Here is a 26588-nt window from a genome sequence, read left to right on the forward strand (position 1 = left end):
CTGTGCCTGATAAACCCTTGTACAGAGTCTGTCTAGTTCTTTTTCTCCAGAGGATATGCCTCCTGTGTCCTATGGGAGAGGGGTAATCTCTTGACTGCATAGGGAGGGAGTGAAATCCTTACACCTTTATGTTACTGAAGTTTAACCCAAAGTAGCATTTTATTTCTTACCTATGCGAGTTTGTGTGATTGTAATATACTTAGGGATTTTGTTTTTCAAGTGTTACTACTGTTAAATGCCCCATTTCCATCTATAGGATGATAGCTTTAATAAATTCATTTAGTGTATACATTTGATTTCCACAGTGTTGAGTATTGTAGGCAGAATAATGCCCCCCCGCAAAGATATCCGTGTCCTAATCCCCAGAACCTGTTTATGTGTTACCTTACATGGCAAAAGGGGCTTTGCAGGTATGATTAAAGTTATGGACCTTGAGATGGGAAGATTAAGCAGTATTATATGGGCTCAATCTAATTACATGCGGACCTAAAAGGCGAGGACCTTCCCTGACTGTAAGTTAAGAGGGAGATGTGACTACAGACAATGGGTCTGAGATATACAGCATCCCTGCCTTTAAAGATGGAAGAAGGGGGTCTTGGACCAAGGAATGTTGGCAATCTCTAGGAGATGGAATAACCAAGCAAACTGATTCTCTTCCTAGAGCCTCCAGAAAGGAATGCAGCCTGCCAACACCTTGATTTTAGCCCAGCGACACTTGTGGTGTATCACTGTGGTTTTGATATGCATTTCTTTGTTGGCTAATGGTACTGTTGATATTGTAAAAGAAAAAAAATGATGTAGCCCCTTTTCCCTTTCTGCTATCTATGCTGTGTTACACAGTGCAAAAATGATGTTCTAATTGGACTCTTTAACAAATGAAAAATGACAGAGATTGTAGATCTGTTGTAAAGCGTTAATTAATCCTCTGTCATTATTGCCATCATCCCTCAATTTTAGCTCATATGAACTAAGAAAGCAAAACCTAATGTGATACTATGATGAAGTTCTAGAAAAGTACTCTGAGGAGTAATTAATTGAAACATTATTCACATAGCACTATTTTATTTTGCTGCCCTTGTCACAAGTGTAATTACGTTTTTTTGGTATGTTTATTAGTTTAATAAATGAATAAACAGAGACTCTTTACATAATAAAGACCTGGTCATTTATCTTTAAATATTTAAACTTCTGTTACATGAATGCTAGGATAAGTTCAGATAAAACTGGGACCAACAATTAGAACTGTGTTATATGGAACATGCTTCCTTGTTATCCAGAATAATTGAGGCTATATGACTAACAGGGATATTTTTGGAAGAGTTTTCTGCATTGGGTAGAGAGTATTATATGAAATAATATTTGATTTTAATTTTAAGATGCATGTGAAATAATCACGATTAAATTCATTTGACCTCAGTATGTTGCGGGTTTCTTCTTTACGTTTCTAGTCCAATAGCCATCTTTATTCTCACAGTTACTCAGCAGCCTGGTTATCTAGGTACCTCATGCCTTCACTTAGAGTTCCAGTATCTTTTCTGGATCCTATGTTCAGTTATTTTAGTAATGCTTTTGCTACTGTCCTTGATTCTTTTATCCTCTTGCCAATCTGAACTCTTTCTTTTTCCATTCCTCCCTGAGGGTTGCCAGAGTCACACGTAAGTGTGTTCCTTTGAGAATTTTTTTTCCAATTTGTTAGGCATTTTCTCCATACCCATCTTTAAGGTGAATGTAGTTTTATATCATTATTAAGGGCATTAAAATTATGACTGATTCTTAAATTTAAGAACAGTTTTGATTATAGTGAGATTTTGAAAGATCTGAGCAGTATGTGACTGTTTTTATCCTTCACTTTAGTTGCACTTACCATATTTATAAATCATTATCCATCTAATTATTTGTTTGGTATCTGTAGCCTCATGGGCCTGAACCCAGGTGGACAGGAGCTGTCCTGTTCACCACTGTATGTTCATTACCTACCACAGGAGGTACTTAGTTTGTATTTCACAAATGAGTTCTTTTCTCGTCCACTGTGGCTATGCATCTGAAGACAGTGTACTTTGAAAGAGTCTTTTTTTCTGGCCCTTTACAGTTAGGAAGGGAATTAGTCCCTTTCTCCTTGTACATTAATCATATTTCATTGGTGAAACTATAGAATTACTCTGAAGGTAGCCTGGGATACTTCTCTTTAAGTACCTTGTTAGACATTTTCTCTGCATTTTTTTTTTTTAATGTGGAAACTTTTCACTTGCTTTTAGAGAAGGAAATTACTTTTGAAGAAAATATAAATTAGCTTAACGTTCCCTTTGAAGTTACTTTAAAATTGACCTTTGTACTTTTTGTCATATTTTCTAATAACTTTAATGTAACTTGAAAGCTTTCAGATTTTCTTTTCGTTTTCTTTTCACTCTATGTCATCTAGTGACTTTTCATCTTTTATACAAGTGCCAAAGGGACTTGTTGAGACTATCTTTCCATAGTCTTTTACACAGTGTATCATCTTCTACTCTCTTTGAAGTTGTCAGGTCTTTCTTCCTGTCTCATACATTTTTATATTGTTTTGTATCCTTTTTTGGGAAGATAAATGCGGTAAAAAGTCAAAGTACTTTTTAGCAGCTTTGACTGAAACCATGTTGTTTTTCAGGATGCACCTTTTCTTATAGATCATTATTTTGGAAATAGACTTAAACACATCGTTAATCTGTTTTCCATTTTATTTAACAGTATAAATCAATAGCCTGTTACAAGTGCAGTCTTCATTTGAGAGATAATCAAATATCCTAGAGTCTGCTTTCATTACGTTTATTTTTAAAATATTTTTTAGATGCTAGTTCAGTAGAAATACAGAAACGTTTAGATTCAGCCCTATTGAAATGACTAAAGTGTACTAGGCATTCATGATGCCCATGTCTTAATTTACTTGTTACCTTTATACTAATTGTTTTGATTAAATTAATGCAGTTCTGGGAAGAAAGGGTTATACATGGGGGCTTTCGATATTAGAGTTATTATTGAGTTTATTATCAGACCCAAGGTGATCTCTGAAGTACTAAACAGATTCTATAAACTGTGTCTGTCACAGAACCTTAGAAGAAACCCTAGCAAAAATTTTTGTGGTGAACTAAACCATACTTAAGTCACTTTGGCTCACTTGGAAGAAATCCACTGTGGGTGTTCTTAGGTCAAGTAATCGTATTCAGAACCCAAAGGTTCCTGCTATGCTTTTTGCCTCTTGGAAATTCATCATTTTTATTTATTTCCAGGAGCATGGAATAAAGGGAACAAGGACGAGGCAGAGCTTCAGGATTTTACTTATTTTGAATATACCGTTATCTATGAGAAGAGTTGTATAGAAACATTTATTATGTAGAATGTATCTTTTTTATTTTTAGGCTTGTGGTTATTTTAATTTAGAGTGTTAAGCCAATTAGATCATGATATTATTTTTATTTTCCACCTATTTTCCTAACCCTGTTAATATAAATTAGATTAGATAAAAATAAACTCTACAGCCAACTGACAAGAAGGGAAAACACTCATTTTGGGGGATCACCATTCCATCTGTTGTATGCCGATAGCCCAACAGAAACAGGTGGTGCTTTTGTTCACACTTTGTTTATATATGTAACATTTTTCTTTTGAATATTTTATTAGCTTTAATATATGATTGTTTTCAATATATTGTTTTATAATTGGAAAACAAATACTTATTTTTTAAGGAAATATACATACTGTATATATTTCATTGAAGCATTTTGAACAGCTGCCAGACAGCCCCAACATTTATTCCTCAGCATAAATCTGAAGATATTTTAGCTTGACAGGTTTTCAAGGTTTGACTATTGTCCTAATTAACATTGAATTTGGAATTTTCTCATAAATAAGCATTTTCTCTTTTTATATATAAATTACATAGGAGGGTATCTTTATGTTTCATCTAACCATGTATGGCTTATTTATTGTCATTTGTATAAATGTTGATTTGTCATCAAAAAGATAAGTGTTGAATTTAGAGAAATCAGTGTACAAATGAATATGTGAAATCCATCTTAGTGATGTCAAAGATGCTGAGACACTGTCTTTTAGTTTTAAATTTAGTTCATTTGTGAAATGAATCATTCTAACCTTGGAAAAATCATCATGCATCTGACTTAATTATAAATTAAAACAACCCAGCTCTAAACAATTAATTAAAATTTGTTGCATGTTTTCTAGTCCAAATGAGTGAAGTTATTGAAACATTTAATTATTTGTTTCAGATGAATAAGCTATTAAAATGATGCCTGTAGTTAAAAATGTTTTATTCTTTCCTAACTTAGATACATTGTCTCTAATATCATGCCACTCTTTGTGGATGATTTTATCACGTCCTGTTTTCAAGTAAATGTACCAAAGACAGATAAAGAGCCAGATGATCTAAGCAGCTCAGATTGTCAGTGTTCCCTAAGAAAATTAAGTTCTTAAAAACTAACAAAGAAGAAAAAAATAGGAATGTGTCAAGATTTGGAATGATTTTCAAACTTTCATTTACTTTTAACAGTTTAATAATTGCAAAAGGAAGCACAATTTGGAAATATACCTTCAATCATTTGAAATGTCTAGATAATTTATGTGTTAAGTTCTAAAGCACATACTTGTTAAATAATGTTTTTCCTTCTTCCACACCCTGTGTTCTCCCTTCTGCTTTATTTATCTTGTTTCTAAAATAGTGTCAGCCTCAATGTGTACCATTAAATGACAACCTGGTTACAAATACTTCTGTACATCTAAGATGGGGCAAGCTCTTTGATTATTGAAATTATTATTTGATTATTGAAATCTGTTGGATGAGCCAAACATTTTTTTTTTCCTTTTTTCCATCGTTTCTCCCTCTTTTTAACTCCCCTTATATTTTCTGATTCATTCAGGGATACCATGTTTAAGATATCTTATCTGTTATGATTGTAGGCAAGTATGAGTTATAACAGTTACAGTTGCTGCCACTTCATTAAAACTAGAAAAAAACCCCACAACTCTCAGCATTTTCTTGGTTGGGGAACTTGATATTGTGAAACATTGTGTTTGGATTAAATCCTCTTATTTTCAGTTTTTGGAAATACTAGTTGTGTGATAAATGCTAAGGCTTGCTGCAAGTTATTTCGGTAATGGATCATGTTAGTCATTGTATGTATAAGGTACCAAATTGGATAGAATATAGTGTCAGTTTGAGGTATTGAGGTCCCCTCTCCATTGGGTAAATTGTCTCATTTACTTGTTTCAAAATATAAAAACTCTTCATTTACGCATCCCAGTGTTACAGTTTATTTACATATTCAAGTGAGAATAAGAGATTTGCTTTCTTATGATAATTTGCTCATCTCTACTTGGGATTAAATTATTAATCTTGGATTTGTCATGCAAGAAAAATCACTGAATTGAGAGTTGAGAGACCTGGGTTGAAGTTTACCTCTGTCAGTTATCAGCTGTGTGATCATCAAGTCATTTCCCTGGCCTGCTTTCTCAGAGCTCTAAGATGCTATAATTTCATATTGCTTGTAACAACTATGGTTTTCTGGCTAGAACTTGTTTATGTTGCTTATGTTTAGTTATTTAAAATTACTGCAGGAATACATCAGTGATTACCTTTTTGTAATATTGAAAAATGCATTTAAAATGACTGTTTTAGATAATTATATGTTTATTCATTTAAAAATATTACCTTAATAAAATATAATAAAAAGGAATTTATAAATGCAGAGGTATGTAACTATGTCATTGTGTGATAGGATCATTCTGTGGCATTATGCTTTATGATGCTAACAGCAGTATGGGTTTGAAAAACTTCCAATTGATGGACTCAAACCAGATGTTCAAAGATTTAAAGTATTAATCAGAAATGGTAAATAATTATATATCTTCAAAAGAATTGAAAACATGAACTTGGAGCATTCACACATATACTTCAAAAATTACTTCAATGATTAGATGATTCAAAAACTAGATGACTCAACAAAAGATGGGTTGAATGAAGAGAAATATGGAAATGTGTGAAGGACTTTTGAGCATTCTTTAGATGTTTATAGAATTAAAATAAGTAATTTGAATATTTTCCCTTTGATATTGGTTATTAATTTTGATCACCTTTTTGAAATGGATGGCTATATGCAGAAATTATGCAAATTGAAAATAGATTACCAGAAAAGGGAACAATAATTTATACTTTTTGTCAGTTGTTTTATCATTTGTATTATCTAGCGTGTTCATCTGTGAGTTTCAATCGAAACACTTATTATTTATTTTAATAAAACAAATTTATTGAACTTTTACGTAATATGTATTGTATTAAGTTTGAGTCTAGAAAGATGAATATGACATGGTCCTTACCAGTTTTGGGATAAATTGCACTGGGGGAGAAAAATTGAAGCATGAGGAAAGAAGTGTCACAGAGGGGAAGGATGACTATACAAAGGGTTAGGCATAAGGTTTTAATTAGAACTTGGAGAAGTGTTGTCAATATTAAGGGCTGTTTTCAAACTTTAATGTGTGTATGACTTACTTGGGGATCTTTTTAAATGGCAGGTTCCAATTCAGTATGTTGTTCCGGGCATGAGATTCTTCATTTCTAACTAACTCCCTGGGGATGCCAGTGCTTATGAACCATGATTGGTATTTTGAGGAGCAAGGCTTAGTACTAATTCTTTGGAAGTAAGAATAGATGTAGGGCCTGCATTTAAAACCTTTTCCTAGTTATAGTCTTACTTTTTCTTCCTTATTTCTTCCATAATGTAATTAAAACATACTGATTGGCAATATAAGTATAAATGAATATGTAGTCTATAAATTTACTTATTTTGAACGGCTAATTCAGTCAACTCTTGATTATCTAGGGGCAGATTAAACAGAGTGCAGTTAGCCTGGGTACTGAATAACAAGTGACTAGGTATTGTAGAGAATTGAAATGACAGTAATTTAGAAAAACATTAATGTTTTTTATATTGGACAGCAATTCTCTTTAGAATTATTTGGTACCTACTCTAACGTGGGAGTGTTCTTTGATCTCAACAGTCAGGCAAAGTAATTTTGGGGAGTGGTGCCTCCTTTTTCTTCCAGTCCCTCTAAAGAGCAGTAATCTTCACATGGGGATTATAAACCTCCAGAGGCTGTGCTACATGGGTGGAGATTTTTAACATATTGTCTGCAAATCCTATTGTACTTATATTACTTGCAAACATATGGATGTCATCTTTCAAATGGGAAATGTGTTCTGAAATACAGGATATAAATTTTAAGAAAATAAGCTTGAGTCACTTATACCATGTTTTTTTTAGTTAGTTTTATTTTAACTAGGATTGAGAGACATCTGAGACCTTTGCCTCCCACTTTTTTACAGCTGTTAAAGATTGTTTCTTTATGTTATTCAAACATGTTTGTGCACGCACGCATGCACACACAGAGGCATACAACCGATGTGAGTCCAGGTTTAGCATTTTAGCTCTAGAAGTCGTGTAAGTTATGAAAATTTTAATGTTCTGCATAAATCATCATTGTGTGATGTGTATGAGGTGTTCAGAAATCTTCAAGCTAATTTGTAGAACTTATTTTTCTTATCAGATACCTGTGTTATTTAACAGTAGAACACTGTCACTGTAGAGTGTGTTTAATTTGTCATGTGTTTATTTCCTCTGACATAAATTGTAATAAAGTGCAATAGAGCAGTACAGCATTAATTAGAAATGCTAATTTTCCAAGTGCTTAACCGAAGCAGTAACATTTAACAGAGAAAATTTATTTTTATTATTAATTAAACATTAGATATTTTTGTGGATTTTTCTTTTTTTTTTTTTCTTTTTTTCTTTTTTTTAGAGAACCAGAGGACGAAAACGAAGCTTCATTCCTGAGGAAGAAAAACATGAGGTTGGAATAAGTTAAGCATATTTTACACAATCTAAATTTGAGAAACTTTCTTGCTTAAATTTATTTCTGTTTTCCTCATATCCTGATTTTATGTTTTGTTTCATCCTCTCTTGTATGGCAGGAGAGAGTTCCTAGAGAGAGGAGACAAAGGCAGTCTGTGTTACAAAAGAAGCCCAAGGCTGAGGATTTACGAACTGAATGTGCAACTTGCAAGGGAACTGGAGACAATGAAAACCTTGTCAGGTAAGCTGGATGCTGAGACCTCGTCTTTGGGGGATTAAGGCTCCATCTTCATCATTTTCTCATCACAGATATAATGGGGAAAACAAATCACAGCGTAGGACCTTTCTTAAAGTCTTATTTAGTGGAAACAGTACTTCAGAAACAGATTTCATCCACTTAGGAACCTGCCACACATGGTTATTCTCTGGATTTAGATGTAATTAAGAGTGATTATCTGGATTTTGCACAAAAGAGAATTAATTATCCATTGACAAGAGAAGTTGACCATGCTCTGCATATAGAGGCCACAAAAATATATAATTTGATCCAAACCCTTTGTGCTAAGATTATTATGTTTTATCTCATAAAACAATAAAATTACTAAGTTCTGTTAGCATATTATAAAAGTTGAAGTTTATTAGCGATAATGATGACAGATAATTTTTCTTGACAAGAACTTCGTTAGCACTTATCATTTTTCAAAACAATGTGTTAAATGCTTCTCTCTTATGAAATAAAGAAAGGTGAAAAGATGGCCTAGATAGACATTTTTTGTTTTTTGTTTGGTTTTCTTCTTTGCTTCTTTGTTTTGTTTTGTTACTTTTTTTTTTTTTTTTAAATCAGACATAATTCTAATCAGGAATCTCAGCTGATATGGCACAATGGCTATTCCTGAGGGTCCAGAGACTGCTAATTTTAGCCATTTGCCTCTCTTGCTGAGATGAAGAAATTGCTCAAAGCCCTGGGTGAGATGAAGGAGTGGGGGGGTGATCAAAAGGAGACCTCATCTAAATAAAAGAGGTATCCTCTTTCAAAGGACAGTGACACAAAGAATCTTTTAGTATGTTACAGGAACGCTTTCTGATTTCCTTCAAAAATTGTCTTTTGATAAAGCCCTATTAAACTAACTCATGGCACAGAAATTAAATGTTTCAAAAAGAGTAAGTTGATAAAATGCATATTAGTACTGTTACAGGATTTTAAAGATTTGCTTCCAAAATGATGTCATTTATTTGTCATTAAAAGTATAATTTGTTTGTTTTAATTCCTCAAGTAAAGGCATGTGGTTTTAAATTTCATGAGGTTTTTATACCATCATTGAGGAAGGTAATGAAAAAGTAAAAATTCCAGTAAAGAAATACAAAGTGCTTCAACAAAGTTGAGAAAGTCTATAATATTAGGCCACTGTTTTTTGAAGTAGTTTATGTAGAATATCATGAGAGCTCTCCTGGAGGTTAAACTCATTTAAGTTTAAGGTAAATTAGTTCTAATGTCAGAAGATACAAATCAATAATTCTGACTGCAACATAATTTTCTGATTTCTGTAAAAAAAGAAAGCATAAGCATAACAGTGGAGTACATAAAACAACAAAACAACGAAAATAAATAAAAGAAAAAATTATAAAAACAATCTTATGTAATGAACAAAAATTCAATCTAGAAGAAAATTCCCACGGGGGTTGAGGGTGGCATTATAGGGCATGATCATTTTGAAACAGTAGTTAAAAACTTAAGAGACCTGGTTATACTCTTTAATTACTTAAACCTATGTAAATATCTACCTCTAATTTATTTTTTTAAGATAGTAGCTTGATTCAGGCCTTGTTGCTATAGGCCCTATATGTTTTTGCCAGGTTTTTATTTTATTTTTTTGGTCATGTATTTGAAAGAAAGAACCTAGAAAATAAATACAATTTTATTTTAAAAGCCACTTAATACAAGAGCATCTCCAAGACATTGTATTATATAGTTGTTTTTAAAAAAAATAGGTATCATCTTTCTTTGATTCTTGATAAGATTTTTAATTAATATTAGCCTTTCCTCTCATTTATTTAATTAGTTCCTGTTATAAAATTTTCATCCTAATTGCATTATTATAACATTCCAGTGTCTGGGATTTTTGTGAAAGTCTCATGAAAGGTAAAGATATTTTTGTTACTCTAGAAATGATGGTTAACAAAGTCTTTTTCCTTGGTTTTGCCTTGTTAAGAAGATAACATCACAGATTTTATGCAAAGGTTTTAAAGAGGTTATGAAGAGGGAATTAAATGTTTTATAAATATTATATATTAATAACGTTTCTGAGGATAAAACAAGCTGGATATAAAGCAGTGCCATCAAGTGTTTTATGGTTATAATGTGATTGTTCTTTAAATATATATATATATATATACACACACACACACACATACACACATTCAGTTTAAGCACATTGCTCTTGGGATAAAGAAGAATTTTATGTAGAATTTCATGTGTTTAAAAAGGTACTCTTATAAGCTAATATCTGCCATTTTCCTTAATATCTCTTTTCTTTAGTAATTGGCACCATCATTGTTTGCAAATCTGCCCCAAAAGCCCACACTTTTATGATTAAGTTGCATCTTAAATATTATGTATACATGCTATTTTTAACTTTATTTTAAGACATTTTAAATTACACTTTATTTTCCCTAAAGATATATTTCAGTGCTTGATCCTTATACTTACTTTGTATGTCTATTAAGTTCTCTTATAAAATTAAACTTCTTGGATCATAATTTAATTAATTTACTTAATCTTCTATTGAATTTACTGTATTTTCTCAAGTTCCTTTGAACTAATGTACATGACTCTTTAGAATCAGCTGTTTAGCAGTTTTGATTTTGAAACCACACTTCTCTATGTAATTCAGGCTGTATAAAAAAGTTTTCTTATTTTTTTCCTTTCTTTTTCAGTTATTTGTATATATGTATACATTAATTTACATGTATAATTTTTTAATATCACTAGGAAATTGCATTCAATTTATCAGTTAACTGTAATAATAGGTTCCAAATGTTATTTTCTGTTTTGTCTTTAAGTTTTTCTCAGGCCTTTGGCAAATAATTTAGTATTTCTGGGTCTTAGTTTTTCCTTCTGTTGTACATGATCAGAATTGTACTATGCTCCATTACAGGCTTTGTGAGTAATTCTGTATGAAATAGTAGGGCAGTGGTATTACTTAGTAATTTAAAGAATACATATATGTGGGCTCTGGAATAAGGGTTCCAGTTGGTAAATATGATACAGTAATAATATAAATGCATATTTTTTACTTTTCAGAGAATGTGCATGTTTTTGTATATAATTATTCCTGCAATATGGAGAACAAAAAATTTGAATTTGTTGAAACACTTTCCCTAAAATGATTAGACTAATAAACTATTTCCACTAAACATGGGAAATATGAAAATTACCACAAGGTGTTAAAGAGAAAGATGGTTTACAGTATCATATGGATTTAAAAAAAAAAAATAGTGCTTCCTTTTTTTGCCATCTACTTTTTAAACTTAATTAAAATTTGTCTGCAAAGTTTCCAGTTGAAAATATATTCCTTTATGTTATTTAGTGCAATTAAATGTTAAAGGCCAAATTGAAACTGTCTTCGAATTGTGAGGTCTTTTGGGGTATTTATCTCTTTGCTGTGGATGTTCATTGCTGGAGGTACTTTTGAGCCCTTAGTGATATCTTGGTTTTGCTTCCACAGTTCCTGGGACATTTAATGCTCAGTAAATGCTTGGTAAATGAATGACTGTGCTACATAAGTAGTGACTGATTATTCTTTGCTGAATTAATAAAAAAAAACCTTTTACTATTATAATTTATTCCTAGAACAAATTGGTCACTCAGTATAAGTATTTGATGAAGACATTTAAAAGGCTTAATAAAGGAGGATTACTTTCATGTCACTAAAGAATCGTGGGTGAGTTTTTTCTGTGTATTAGGTAAAGAACTAGGAATCACAGATTTGAGATTAGTTAGTTGATACACTGATGTGACAGTAGAAATGATTCTTCTTTTTGAACATACTTAATTTTCAAAAGGTAGATTTTAGAGGTAGGTAGGCTTTTCTCCTCTATAAGTCTTTATCAAACTATCAAATTAGGAATAAGGCCAAACTTTTAGGCCTCAAATTTTATCTTAACTGTGTAAACTCATTGTGACACATTTTATTACTTAATGGGAGATAGGAGGGAGCAAAAAGGTCTCCTAAAACTAAGAACCTTAAAATCCATTGGTCCTCTTAAATAGCATCTTTGATTTTTATCTTGTATTGTATTTGTATTTTATCTTGTATTATTTTATCTTGTATATCTTCTTCCTTCTAAGACTATGTCAGAAGTAGTGAAGGTAGGAGATGATCTATGAAGCTATTTTACTTTTATAGCTAAGTCCACCATTAAATGTTTGCTGTATTCTCTTCCTTATTTGAAGATATGGCAAATTATATCGATATTGAACCATTTTGGTTACAAGGTTAGGATGTTTGTTTGGTCTGTTAACAATGTTGTTAGCACTTTTATTTATTTCACAATTTAAACATCTAGCTTCTGAGTGCCTTCCCCAAAACCATATGGAGAAGGTGGTATGGAGGCTCTCACTGGTATGGAGGCTCATAGATTGCCTGGGTCATAGAAAGGGGTGTTTTCTCCCAGAGATTTGATTAGACCAAGAGAGCAAGGTTTAGTTGTAACTTTAGTTACTGTGTTCACAGAACATAAGATCACTTTAAATAGATTGTTTTAAATTACTTTAAAAAAGTGAAACCTAGTTTCATTTCTTTTAAGAACAAATAAGATTGCATTTGATAGGTTGCTTAAAACAAATAGAATGACTTATTTTATTTTGATTATACACTTACCAGTTTACTGTTTCTTATGCAGTTTATCACATAATAATCACTCTAAATGGTAAAATTTGCTTATTCATGTAGGAATATCAAATGATTGTAAAGTGATGGTGCAAATGTATATTATTTATACTTATAAATTAGAACTTAGAAACAAATAGAAATTTTAAAATGATTTGTCATCTAATAAATTTCAAATTATTAAAAGCATCTCCTGCACAAAGACATTTCTGGCTAATCTTCTGTTTCTTTTCCTTACTTCTACCAACAATTTCAAGGATAGGTTTTAGGTTTTTGTTTTGTTTTGTCTTGTAACCCTGAGTCAGTGATTGGTATAGTACAAATTACTGTATTCTTAAGGATTGTTTCCAAAGCTTAGATTTCTAATATTTCTTTCAATTATGTGTGGTAAAATATATCCCCTCTTGTCACCCTGATGTCCTGTGTGATATACCTCTTTCTTCAAGTTTCACTGCTGTTAGCTCTGGAATATGTTTCACTTCGCTTTTCTCTCTTGAAAGTATGACCATCTTAAAGGCAAGGTCTCTGTTTTACTTATCTTTACAGCTCCCACGTTCTTACTCCAAGTCACTGAGCAAGGATCGCCTCCCCGTGGTGGTTAGTGGCTTACACACTTCATAGGAGGTTGTGTGAAGCAATCATTGGCCAGATGTTAAATCTTCCTAATTTTTATTTTTAATATAAAATAGACTTAAAAATCTGATCTAAAAATAGATTTAATATAAAAGGCAAAGATAAAGTAGCATATCAAGATGTCTCAGAAAGCATATAGACTTCTTGTAACCCATAGCCTGAGGAAATATGCTGCCTAATTCTTTTAACAGGGTTCACATCAAAAGGGAAGATAAGTATAGCATTCTAAATACAAGCTGATGAAGGAATTATTTAGGAATTATTAGGAATTATTAGAAAATTTAAACAAAGGAATATAATTATGACCTGAAACTTTGTTTTCTTAGATTTTTAACTGTTTAAAAAACTTTTGCATTTGTTATTTTTTAAATAAGCATTATAAGAAATAGTTTATAGAAACAGCTTTTCAATGAAATTCTGATATGAATACCAAACAATAACATCATCTGATGCTTAAGTAAAATTGAAATTCAATAAAATTCAGAAGACCTATTTCTGTCACATTCTGGAGGGTTTAACATAATTATGTCCCTATTTTGAGACAATATTTCTAAATTTTCATTTTGTTTAACAGTTTATTTTTAAGCTTTTTGATTTAAAAACAATAAATTATCAGGTCTACTTTAGTTTTGAATGTTTATTATAGTTTTTGAACACCAGCTCATTTAATTGTATTGACTTAAAAAAAAAAAAAACTAGTTAATTGAATCAGCTTAATACCAGAAGTAGAACTCTCTAAGAATGCCAATATTTAATATATGAGTAATGCTAGAATGTGTGAAGAAATCAGCCTGAGCATTAATAAACAAAAGATATTTTTCTTTTTTTTTTTTTTGTCAAAGATAAGTAGGAAAAAAATGCAAATATTACAACTATTTAAAGTTTCATAATGTATCACCCTTCCTGATATGTTTTTTTAAATAGGTATTTTGACAAAATATGATCTTAGTAATTTTGGTATAGACAAAAAAAATTAAAAATCAAGTAAGAAAAATGGCTGTATCTACATAGAAACGTAATTACATGTGCTTTGTTTCAGTGTTTTTAAATCCAGACTGTGTAAACTACTTAGAGAAACAATAATTCAACTTCCCAAAAGTTGTAAATTCTGAATTAATGATGAAACAAGCTTAAACAGTTTCATGGAAATATTTTTTCAATAATTAAAGTGTATTTATAAATTGTCTTGTCCGATTTAGGTTTCAGGACAATATATTTTCCTATTTGCTCAAGCTTAGAATATATAGGAAGTAGTTTCAGAATTGCCATCCCAAACCACGGCAAAAATGTGAATCTAAGTTCAGTAGTTGTTTGGGTGGGTGTGTGTGGTAAAAGTTACATGCAATGAAATGCATAAATGTTAAGTGAATAAATCAGTGAATTTTAGCAAAAGCATGCACTCATGTAACCCCCATTTCTATCAAGATATAGAACATTTTCATCACTCCCCAAAAGCTGTGCCCTTTCCTGGTCAGTCCCTCTTCTCAAAGGCAACCACTTTTCTATTTTTTTCCCTTATAAGTTGCCTCTTGTAGAGTTTCATATAAATGGCATGTTTAGTATTTATTTGATGTCAGCCATTTTAATGAGTGTGTGAGGGAATCCCACTGTGGTTTTAATTTGCATTACCCTGCTGTATAATGATGTTAAGCACATTTTCATGTGCTCACTGGCTATTTGTATGTCTTCCTTTGCGAACTAATTCTTTTGCTCATTTAAAAAAAAATTGGGTTGTATGTTTAGTATTGAGTATAGGAGCTTTTAATATGTTCTGGATTTAAGTTTTTTACAAATACATGTTTTTCAAACATATGCCCCTTATCTATGGCCTGCCTATTCGTTTTCTTAATGGTGTTAAAGAGCAGAAGTTACTAATTTTACTAAGTCCAATTTAGCAACTTTTATGATTATTGCTTTTGTTTACTATCTAAGAAGTCTTGGCCTAGGTCCAGGTCACAAAAATTATCTCCTTTGTTTTCTTCTAGAAGCTTTATGATTTATCTTTTATATCGAGATATGTGATTCATCAGAAATTAATTTTTATGGTCTCAGGTAAGAGTTAAGGAAGATTTGTTTATTATCCCATGTGGGTTTCCAGTTTTCTAGCACCATTTGTTGAAAACGCTTGCCTTTCCACATTAAGTTGCTTTGGTTCCACTGTTAAATATCAATCAACTTTTTAAATGAGGGTCGATTTCTAGACTTTGTGTTGTGTTCCATCAAGCTATGTACTTTTTCTGTGCCAGTACCAGTTGTCTTGATCCTTGAGGCCTTATGGTAAGCTCTTTTGTTTTTCTGGATCCTTTGCATTTTCAAATGAGTGTTAGAAAGAGCTTTTTATTTTCATTAAAAAGAAGAAAGTCTGTGTATGATACCAAAAAAGCACAGGCAACAACAGCAACAACAAAAATATATAAGTTGGACTTCATTCAAAATTAAAAATGTTTGTGTATCAAAAGAATCTATCAACAGAGTGAAAAGGCAACCCACAAAATGGGAGAGATATTTGCAAATCATATATCTGATGAGGTATTGATATCAAGAGTATAAAAAGCACAACAAATCATCCATAACAATAATGAAAAAACCTGATTAAAAATGAGCAAAGGACTTGAATAGACATTTCTCCAAAGAAGATATACAAACGAGTAATAAGCACATGAAAAGATGCTAAACATTAATCATTAGTGTAACTCAAATCAAAACCACAATGAGATACTGCTTCAGACCCATTAGAATGGCTGTTATTAAACAAACAAACAAACAAAAATAGAAAATAACAAGTTTGGGGGAGGATGTGGAGAAGAAGGAATTTCATTTCTGAGTATATACCCAAAAGAATTGAAAGCAGGGACTTAAAGAGGTACTGTACATTCATATTCATGGCAGCATTATTGGCAGTAGCCGAATGGTGGAAGCAACCCAAGTGTCCATCAATGGATGGATGGATAAACAAAGTGTGATATATGTGTATAGTGGGATATTATTCAACCATAAAAAGGAAAGAAATTCTGACACATGCTATAACATGGATGAACATTGGAGACCTTAGGCTGAGTGAAATAAGCCAGTCACAAAAGAACAAATATTGTATGATTCTACTTAATATGGGATACGTAGTCAAATTCGTAGAGAAAGAAAATAGAATGGTGGTTGCCAGGAGCAGGGTGACTGGGGAGTTAGTGTTTAATGGATACAGAGTTTCAGTTGGGTAAAATGAAAAAGTTCTGGAGATGGTTGGTGGTGATGGTTGCACAACAGTGTGAAAATACTTAATGCTTCAGAAATACACACTTAAAAATGGTTAAAATGGTAAATTTTATGTATATTTAACCACAATTTTTCAAAAGAAGCCTACTGGGATTTTGATTAGCTTTGTGTTGAATACATGGATGAATTTGGGGGAACATTAACATCTTAACAGTATTGTTTTCTGATCCATGAACTAGGTATATCTCTACATTTATTCAGATTTTCAAATATCCATTATTTTTTCTCATTGGATGTTTTTGTAGTTTTCATTGTAGAAGTCTTGTATGTCTATTATTAAATGTATTCCTAAGTATTTAATGTTTTTTGATGCTATTGTATAAGAATAAAATATGATTTCTTTTAACTGTTTATGCAGGTGTTGAGAGCTACCAGGAGTTGAGGTAGTCAATTAGGATCACAAGCCAAGCTGAAAGTTACAATTAAAATTATTAATTTGTTGCAGTAGTATAAGCAAGAGGCCAAACAGGAAAGGTTGCTGGTTCCCGGAATGTTCCATTTCCCCCCACTAATAAGGGTCTAGTGGATCAGTGCCAAAATGGGGAGCGGGTGGGGCATTAAGGTCACTAGTGAGGCAGCCTGGACAGAAGGTCCTTGCTGTTTAATGGACCCAGGGGCTGGAGGGGAGGAAAAGGAGAAGGGGTAGGCAGTAGAAAAGTGCTGAGTCGGTGGAGCAAAGTGTCTTTAAGACCCCTCAATGAGGAGAGCTTGGCAGAGGTGCACAAGCAGTCTTTCAGTCTGGCTTTTCCATCCCCGACGGGAAGAGGCCTCAAAAGTTGGATCAGCTAACACACTATTGTAAGGCAATTATACTTCAATAAAGATGTTTGAAAAAATTAAAAAAAAAAAAAAAAAAAAAGTTGGATCAGCCTTACAGTCCTGGGATAAACCCCTCCTGATCGTGAGGTATTGCCTCTTTTATATGTGTATTTTTTTTTGGATTTCATTTGCTAATATTTTGATAAGGGTTTTGTGTCTCTATTCACGAAAGTATTATTCTTTTAATTTCTTTTCTTAAGTCTTTATCACGTTTTGTTATCAGGTTATATTGGCCTTCTAAAAGGTGTTACAAAGTATTCTATTTTTCTTAAAGCATTTATTGATTGATTTTATTTCTTCATTGAGTTTTCATTGAATTCCTCAATGAAACCATCTGGACCAGAGTTTCTTTGTTGGGACGTTTTTGGTAATTAATTCAATTTTAAAAATAGGTAATAGAGCTGTTGAAATTTTTTCTTTTGTCTTATGTTAGTTTTGGTAAGCTGTGTTTTTCAAGCAATTTATTCATTTCAGTTGGAAGTTGCTTCTTTTCTTTTAGTCTTGCTTTTATTTTGAATGTGCACTACAACTATTTGCTTGAGACTTTGTGGCTTCTTATAATATTTGGATCATATTCTCTTCTTCCTTCTAAGACTATGTCAGTATTTACTTCTTTCATGTATCCTTCCAGACTTACATGATCCCATAATGATCTTTTTCTTACTTTGATTGCCCTTGGGACCCTCATAAAATTCCACATCATGCTGTTATCCACTTGCTTGCAAATTGTCTATGAATTTTTACTTTTTTCACTAGATTAGGTCAGGCCTTCTATTTAGTCATGATGATTTTCATAGTCTTATACAATATGGCACAAGAAGTTAATTCAGAATAAATGCTTATTAAATTATTTACTGATGCATTGCTAAATCTGTATGTATTGCAGCTTTATACACTGAAATAGTATGTAATCTCTTTGAGGGCAGAGACATTTCTTTAAATAAGTCCAAATTGATTGGTTTTTTCATTTTTAATTATTAAAAACAAACTTAAAAATAGTATATATATGTTGCAAACAACAGCAGAAAAGAGTGGTAAATAATGGTTTCTCATTAACTGCGATTACTTCACTTAGAGTAGGAGATCTTAGTTAGTCCAAGCTTGTCACTTGCCAGTGCTGGCAAGTCACTTAATCCCTGTGGATCTCAGTTTTCTTATTTTACTGGAGAAGATGTCAAGGCTATATCATCTCTGAGGTCTAACACACTAGCTCTGATATTCAAAGGTTATGTGATGTTCCAAGTTCCCAAATAGATACTGCCTATGTGTTTACATTCCGTCACAGCTCTCCTGTAAACACCTACTTTCAGAATCTCTTGCTAGAGTATTCTGTAACTATGTAGAATATGATTAATGATCAAGTCTCTTAGAGTGGAAGCCATTCTTGTTGCCCTTTCTCTCGTTTAGCTAGAGAGGAGTGGAAAATAAGTCATTTCCTTTGATAAAGCGTACTTCCTTTGATAAAGAGCAAATATCTCTTTTCTTTTTTAAAGTAAGTATATTGAGATCTCATTTTCATACCATACAAATTCATCCATTTTAAGTATAGACTGTAGTAATTTTTAATAAATTTATAGAAGTGTTCAGTTATCACTACAATCCTATTTTAGAGAATTTCCATCACCTCAAAAAGTGTTGTGCCTCTATACTGTCAATCCTAGCTTCCACCCCAGCCCCAGACAGCCATGGCAAATGTTCTTTTATCACTGGTTCCTCATAGCCTATTCCTTTCCTGATCCTTTTTTTGTTTTCATCTTAATATTACTCTTATACATGATTCTGGTTTTTGTTTTGTTTTTTTCAAAAAAATTTTAATGCACTAAAGGCAACAAAGATTCTTTTCTAGACCAAACTTTAATCAGGTTACTGAACTTTCTCCTAAGCTCATCTGTATATTTCCTTATAAAGTCCAGTGTTAACAAGAACCCTGCTAAGTTACTTTAACCAGAACCCCCCACCCTTGATATCTGATCACCCTAGATATCTGATCAGGTTCCTCATCCTCTACCATTCTGATCACCTTGGCCTGTCTTAAGCAAAAATCCTTTTAGGTCAGTTTAGCCAGAACCCCCTTAGCCCTGATGTTTCCGCTTACTAATTTTCTATCCGCTGATCCCCACCGTGTTCTTTGGCTATAAATTCCCACTTGCCCGTACTGTATTCAGAGTTGAGCCCAATCTTTCTCCCCCAATATAAAATCCCATTGCAGTGGTTCTTAAATCTATCATGATGGTCCTAAATAAAGCCTGCCATACCATCTTGAACAGCTGTCATTGAATATGTTTTTTCTTTAACAAAGGAATTTCTAATAAAGGAGATATTTCTAATTAAAGTGAGTCTTGAAATGTGAACAAACTATCCCATTTTATTCTTTCTTCAGCTTCATATTTTACATTGGATGTTTTTAAAACAAGCCTGCTAAATTTATGTGAAGAGCCTAAATGTTATTAAATTTTAAAGTCTTTCTACATTTTGGGAGACAGTTTTATATAATGAATGATTAAGTGGGGATTTATAGCCACTCCGCTGGGTTTGAAACCTGTTTCTGTTATTTGTGAACTCTGCCTTTATGTTCCCTGTGGCTTAGTTTCTTTATCTGTAAAATAACCATAATCAGTAGTACCTAAACCATAGATTGTTGGAGGATTAATTGAGATAAATACAAATGAGTGGCTTGGCACAAGTGTTAGGGAATTGTAAATACCCTGTATATGCAAATGACAACTGTAATAAACCATTTATATAATGCTTACCGTGGGTCAGGTACCTCATGTATACATTTTGAATCATTTAATCCTTACAGCTTCCCTATTAGGTGAGCAGTAGTATTATCTCCTTTGAATTGTTGGGGAAACTAAGGCATAGAGAGCTTAAGTAACTTCCCAAAAGAAAGTAGTGAAACTGATACTCAAATTCAGGTAGTCTGGCTCCAGAGCCTATGCTCTTAACCTATACAGTCTCAACATAAATTTACATTTCAGCTCCCTGGTAGAATAAAACTTGCCTTTGATAGATGTATTTGTTTCAGGCTAAATGATGACATCTCTTTCAAGATCATATCTGATATTCTGTTTATATTATGGTTTTCAAGACTATTTGATGTTCGTTGAGATTGCAGTGCTATAATCTTTATTCTTCTAACTATGCTATTTGATTTTCTTTGATATTAAAAGGACTTATTTAAATAACTACTTTTCCTTTTTAACTTTAGATGTTATTAAATTATCCTTTATTTGTATTTATATTAAATGAGGATCATAGCACTCATAATAAATCTGACCTTTGTAGATGTTTATCTCTGGGACATTTGTGTTTTTTGTTTTTTTGTTTTTTGGGGTTTTTTTTCTTTATTTTGTTTCTGGCTGTGTTTGGTCTTAGTTGAGGCATGCGGGATCTTTCACTGCAGCATGGACTCTTCATTGTGGTGCGCAGGCTTCTCGCTATTTGTGGTGCATGGGCTTCTCTCTAGTTGTGGTGCGTGGGCTACAGAGTGTGTGGGCTGTGCAGTTTGAGGCACGCCAGCTCAGTAGTTGTGGCACACAGTCTTAGTTGCCCCGCGGCATGTGGGATCTTAGTTCCCTGACCAGGGATCGAACCCAAGTCCCCTGAATTGGAAGGCGGATTCTTTACCACCAGACCACCAGGGAAGTCCCTGGAACATTTACTTTTAACGAAATATACTCTGTCTTTTTTAAGGTGCAAGTTACATCTTTTACAAATAACTTTAAGATTGAAGGGTATATGAATATTATATTAATTTATGTATATGAATGAATATAATATATTTACATTGTATGTTATATATACACACATATTAAAATGGCATATGTGTACATATTTAATTCACACATAAGATACATACATAATACTATATATATTAATTGAAGTTGCTGTTTGTGAAGATCTGTGATGCCATCTATATTTTTACCTTTTTGGTCACTAGTAATTTTAATTGTGATCATCTATTTACTAAATGCTTTTGTAGTCCCTCTGTCTTGAAGAACAACACACATCGCTCTAATTATAGATGAAGAAATCTGAGTATATAGGCACAATGATGTGAAATTTTAGAGAGGTGAGTATTTGCATTAACCACCGGTTGTGGGGGAAAGAAAAAAGATGACAGCACAGTGTAATTACATTTGGTAGATTAAATTTGGAGAATAGATATACCTCACAGATAGTCAGCCTCTTGATTACCTGTGATCTGAGGGCTTTGTTTTGTTTTGAGAAGAGAGGTCATTTAAATGAGTAGAACAATACAAGATAATAGACAAAGAATTGCAGTCCTTTGAAATTTAGTGAGCTTAGCAAATAAGAACATTGTTATTTCAGAATCTTCATAAAATAAATGTCAGTTTGTTCCTTAGTTGAGGAGTTTTGCATCAAGTTGATTCCTTCTTCAGCATACGTGAAACGGAGACTTAAATCTCAAGAAATACATAACTTCAGAATTATATAACCTTAGGGTGATCTTGTTCAGGTTTTAAGACGTGCGCATGCGCGCGTGTGTGTGTGTGTGTATGTGCGTATTATAACGTATTTGAACAATGCTTTCATATTTCTATCTCTATTTTATGATTAAAGATAAAAATGAGAAGATTTCAAGCCTCATTTTTTCCCCTCATTTCACCTGATTCACTTATTCTTCAGATGTGGTATGTGTCGTTAGTATAACTACCTTTCTACTTAATGTTGTTGACCTATATGGAGAGGTTGTTAATTAGGAAAACCAAGAATATAATTTTATTAAGGACGGTTTCTCTCTCTTTTTTTTTTTTGTGGTAGTGCATTTAGTATTTATCTTAATAGGCTCAAAAAATGAACCTCACTTGACAACTTTATTAGGTAACTAACCGGGAAAAATGGTGGGGAAGGTATAGGGCTAAAATTGGGAGGTTCAAGACTGTGTCAACCATGAGGATGCAGATAACTTTTCTGGGAACCAGTGTTCTCATTCATAAAATGAGCAGTGTGTTAGATTGATTTGAAAATCCTTTTTAATTTTCACATTCTATGATTTTATTATACCATAAGAATGAAGAAAAAGAGAAAGAAATTCTGGGATTCTGAGTAATTTACAGCATAAACCTCCCACCAACAGTGCTATTTTTTTTTTTAATTTTTTAAAATTAATTAATTAATTTATTTATTTTTGGCTGTGTTGGGTCTTCGTTTCTGTGCGAGGGCTTTCTCTAGTTGGGGCAAGCAGGGGCCAGTCTTCATCGCGGTGCGCGGGCCTCTCACTATCGCAGCTTCTCTTGTTGCGGAGCACAGGCTCCAGACGCGCAGGCTCGGTAGTTGTGGCTCACGGGCCTAGTTGCTCCGCGGCATGTGGGATCCTCCCAGACCAGGGCTCGAACCCGTGTCCCCTGCATCGGCAGACAGACTCTCAACCACTGCGCCACCAGGGAAGCCCAGTGCTATTTTTTATTGTATTATTAACCCATAATATTTTTTCTAATTTTAATTCAGTTATATACTTTATAGGTCATAGCCTACCAGAAACATATGAGTTAATTATAAGGCAGCCACTTTTCATTTTTTACTAATTGAGATGTAGGTTTGTGAGGAATGGTTTATAGTAGAAAATGTTTTCTTTCAATCTGAAAAGTTTTTTTTTCTTTCTTAACTCTGTAAAACAAGATATTATAGATTGAGCTTTTAAATAGACTAAAACATTTGTAGATAAAAATACCATGCTATCTGGATATTTATAGCATATCTCATATTTACTGTAGCTTTATAGCTCCTCATAGGTTTACATGTATGATGTATGGTTTCTTTTCATTTTAATTCTTAATTTTTCTTTTAATTCTTCATTTTAATCCTGTTTGTGAAACAGTTTCAAGAAGCAATTACATTTATCCTAAACTGGAAGGAATTAATATTATAAATTTCTGAATTAGATCTTCCTATTACAATGCAGTTAATAGGATTTAAAGTTAGATATAGTATACCTGTATACAGCAGGCTCCCATTTAAAAAGAGTTTTCTCCAATTCTGGCCTCACTTTCTAGACTGACCTCCTGTAAGAAAATACACAGTCAAGAATTAGGCTGACATTGTGAAATGACTTGGTAGCTGACTTTTACCATTGCACATAAACAGCACAGTTATTCTGAGTCACAGTATCACTTTCAGTCAGATAACCACTAAAATCACTGCACTGTGGTTTCCTGAAAATGCCATAATCCTTCAAATGCCACATTAAACTGAGAGAGAATACCATCAGTAGTGCCTGCACGGTTATGTAGAAGGATGAGCTATGAACCAAGTGAAAAGATGTTCTGGAAGAACAGTAACCTTTCCCTTGATGTGTGCATTTCCCATTACATTTTTGACACAAAATGTTGCAGAATGATTTAATGGTGGCATTTTGTTTTGCTGACTCCTTTTTTTCATTAAAAAGAAACCAAAGTTTAGGATAGGAATGTAGGGGAAGAGTGACCAAGCACTGAATTCTATTACAGGAATCTGTTTTCAAAATAAATAAGTTAAATTTGTTTTAGGAACATGGCTTTTACCCCTTAACATTTTATGTTAACTGTGATAGACAAATCATTTAGTTTTATTATATCTTTAAAACAATGTTGTTTGTTCTTTAAAGTTAGTTTTTTTCCTCCATTGTCCTCCCCTCTTCTTTTTTCTTCCTAGTAACTCTTGATCAGAAATGACATGTCAATAAATAGGAAAGCTTTGTTTAGTAATTACATAGACTGCACGTATTGCATGTAACCCAGAAAGTGTCCTACTTTTTATTGTCACTTTAGATGTATATTACTAGAGCTGATTTTACAGGGAAACAAAGTACGAATATCACTGGTCTAAAAGATCAATGCCTATTAACTTTGAGAGGACACATTTCTATTGGGAATGAAGTCATAAAGTTGTCCCACATAAAAGTAATACAAAGCTTTTTTGCACCTATGAAAACATGCTGAGAAAGAGAAAGAAACTTGCCAAAATATATTTTGTAAGACTTGCAGCATTGGACTTTCAGTTTTAATGTTAATATGGAGTGCCTGGATATGGGCCCCGTCACACAATTATTTAAAAAACAAAAACAAAAACTTGGGAATTTATTTTGCAAATACATATTTCTTAAAATCTCACTTTTGAATAAAAGATACATCAGATAGTGTTTGACTAAACACTACTTTGGTTCCCCCCCCAACCCCCAGGATTATAAGAATATTCATAAAATGTGCAATTTCAACTAAAGAAATGGAAATTTGACTTGGAATTTCTCACTTAGTATGCCGTTTTTCCCAGCTGACTAACTTTTTAAATAGACTGTCACTCTTTATGAACTCTGTTAAGTGTCCATTATATTTAGTTTCCTGACCTGCTTTAATTCTGCTGCTCTTTCTTCCAAATGTCACAAAATGGGAGGGTTTACATTGAGTTCAACAATTCTTTATCTTCAAACTGTTATCTAGATCAAAAGAACTAATCAGAACAATATGCAGTGTGGATACATGTTTTCAACTAAAAATGACTTAGGGGCTTGTTAGTGATATAATTAAAGTATACCTTACTGAACAAATACCTTTATTTTTCTTTCCTTTCCTTTTTCTCTTTCTTCCTTTTTTCCTTTCTTCCCCTCTGTCTCACCCTCCTTCCCTCTCCCTTCTTCCTTTCTCCTCCTTCCCTTCCTCACCCCCCCACCCCCGTCCCACCACCCACCCACTCTCTCCATCATCAGGACCAGAAAGCCACAGAAATTTGTTACATAGAAATGTCTTTTCTGAAAATTCTCACTTAATGGGAACTCAGTATAGGATTACCCAGAAAGATAATTGGGAAATTAAAAAAAACAGTGGTAAGCAATAAAACCAATGAAGTTGTAAAATAATGGGTAGGTTTAAGCAAGTAGGGAAGAATGGAGCAAGACATTCCAGAAGAGAAAAGAGACTTTGTAAGCATACTCAGGAAGATAGGAAGTCCTTTTATGGCAGTAGGTAGATTCAAGCAGAGATCTGTGCAGAATTATTTGACCTAAAATAGCACGATTTATGGTTGTTTTTTGGGATTGTAACATTACATAAGTAAGATATAAAAAGATACTTTATAAGATGCTGTTTCCTTAGCTATTACTGTTTGCTAAAAATGTAGTTAAAAATAATTACAAAACTTAAACATGTTCAGGAAGAAAATATATACACACATACAATACACATATATTCTGGAAAAAATAAATAAAAACCATTAGTAAAACAAATGTTTTGCATATACAGATAGCCTTTTATTTTGGAGATACTGTCATACAGGATTTAGAACACATTAATTTATCAGATTGTTTTTTAAGTACCAAAGCAATATATGTTGTTTGTAATCACTTAAATAATAAGTGTATAGAGGAATGTTGTTTTCACCCTACTTACTCAAAACCCTGTCCATTTGGAGTAACAGACATAGTTTAGTGTATAATCATCCATACTTCTTTCTTCTACATGCAAACAAAAAATTCAGGGCCCATTGGCTGGCCTCCTCCCTCTCTCCCTTTTACAGCTTTTGTAGGCTTTACTCTGAAATTTGTTTTGTTTTTTTTTTTTTAACTTGAGAACACATAATGGACTTTTTCAGTAAATATAGAACTAAGCCAGTCTTTTAAATAGCTACAAAATAATGTGGATGTACCATAATTAATTGTAGTATTTCCCTATAAGTGGAAATTCATGGGTTTTTTTCTGTTTGATTTCTATCCCAAATTGAGTTTGCTAGACCAAAGTATATGCATATTTTACATTTTAATGGATATTGTTATTTCATTTCCCAATAGACAGGATTGTGTGAGGACGTTATTGCATAAGTTTTTGACAGTCTGGTGGGTAGAAATTGACATTTTGATTTTATTTTGTGACTGCCTGTGAGGTAGAGTGTTTATTCATATATTGATTAGCCATCTGGATTTTCTCATCCATGTTTTGTCTTTCCACATCCTGTGCCTCTTTATTTATTGAGATGCTTTCTCTTTTTTAAAAATGAGTTTATCACATATCTTTGTATAAGTTGCAGATCTTTTCTTTCAGGTATTTTGTGTGTGTGTTTGTATGTGTACTTTGCTTGCTAATGGTACTTT

General features: G+C 32.7%; 1 protein-coding gene across 6 annotated transcripts in view; it reads left to right on the plus strand.

Annotated features, from left to right (window-relative positions):
• PHF14 (PHD finger protein 14) overlaps positions 1 to 26588 on the plus strand; it is a 207456-nt gene that overhangs the window by 92800 nt on the left and 88068 nt on the right. For 5 of the 6 annotated variants that reach the window (XR_009008864.1, XM_057550199.1, XM_057550200.1 and 2 more), the window contains exons 15-16: positions 7840 to 7890; positions 8012 to 8133. Coding sequence is in view for 5 of the 6 variants with exons in the window: in XM_057550199.1 (XP_057406182.1) it covers positions 7840 to 7890; positions 8012 to 8133 (173 nt within the window). In the remaining variant the exon portion in view is untranslated. Of the gene's footprint in view, positions 1 to 3260; positions 3366 to 7839; positions 7891 to 8011; positions 8134 to 26588 lie in introns of those variants that run through there. The other variant, XM_057550202.1, reaches the window with a different exon arrangement.

This window comes from Balaenoptera acutorostrata, chromosome 7 (assembly GCF_949987535.1).
Source record: "Balaenoptera acutorostrata chromosome 7, mBalAcu1.1, whole genome shotgun sequence".
NCBI lineage: Eukaryota > Metazoa > Chordata > Mammalia > Artiodactyla > Balaenopteridae > Balaenoptera > Balaenoptera acutorostrata.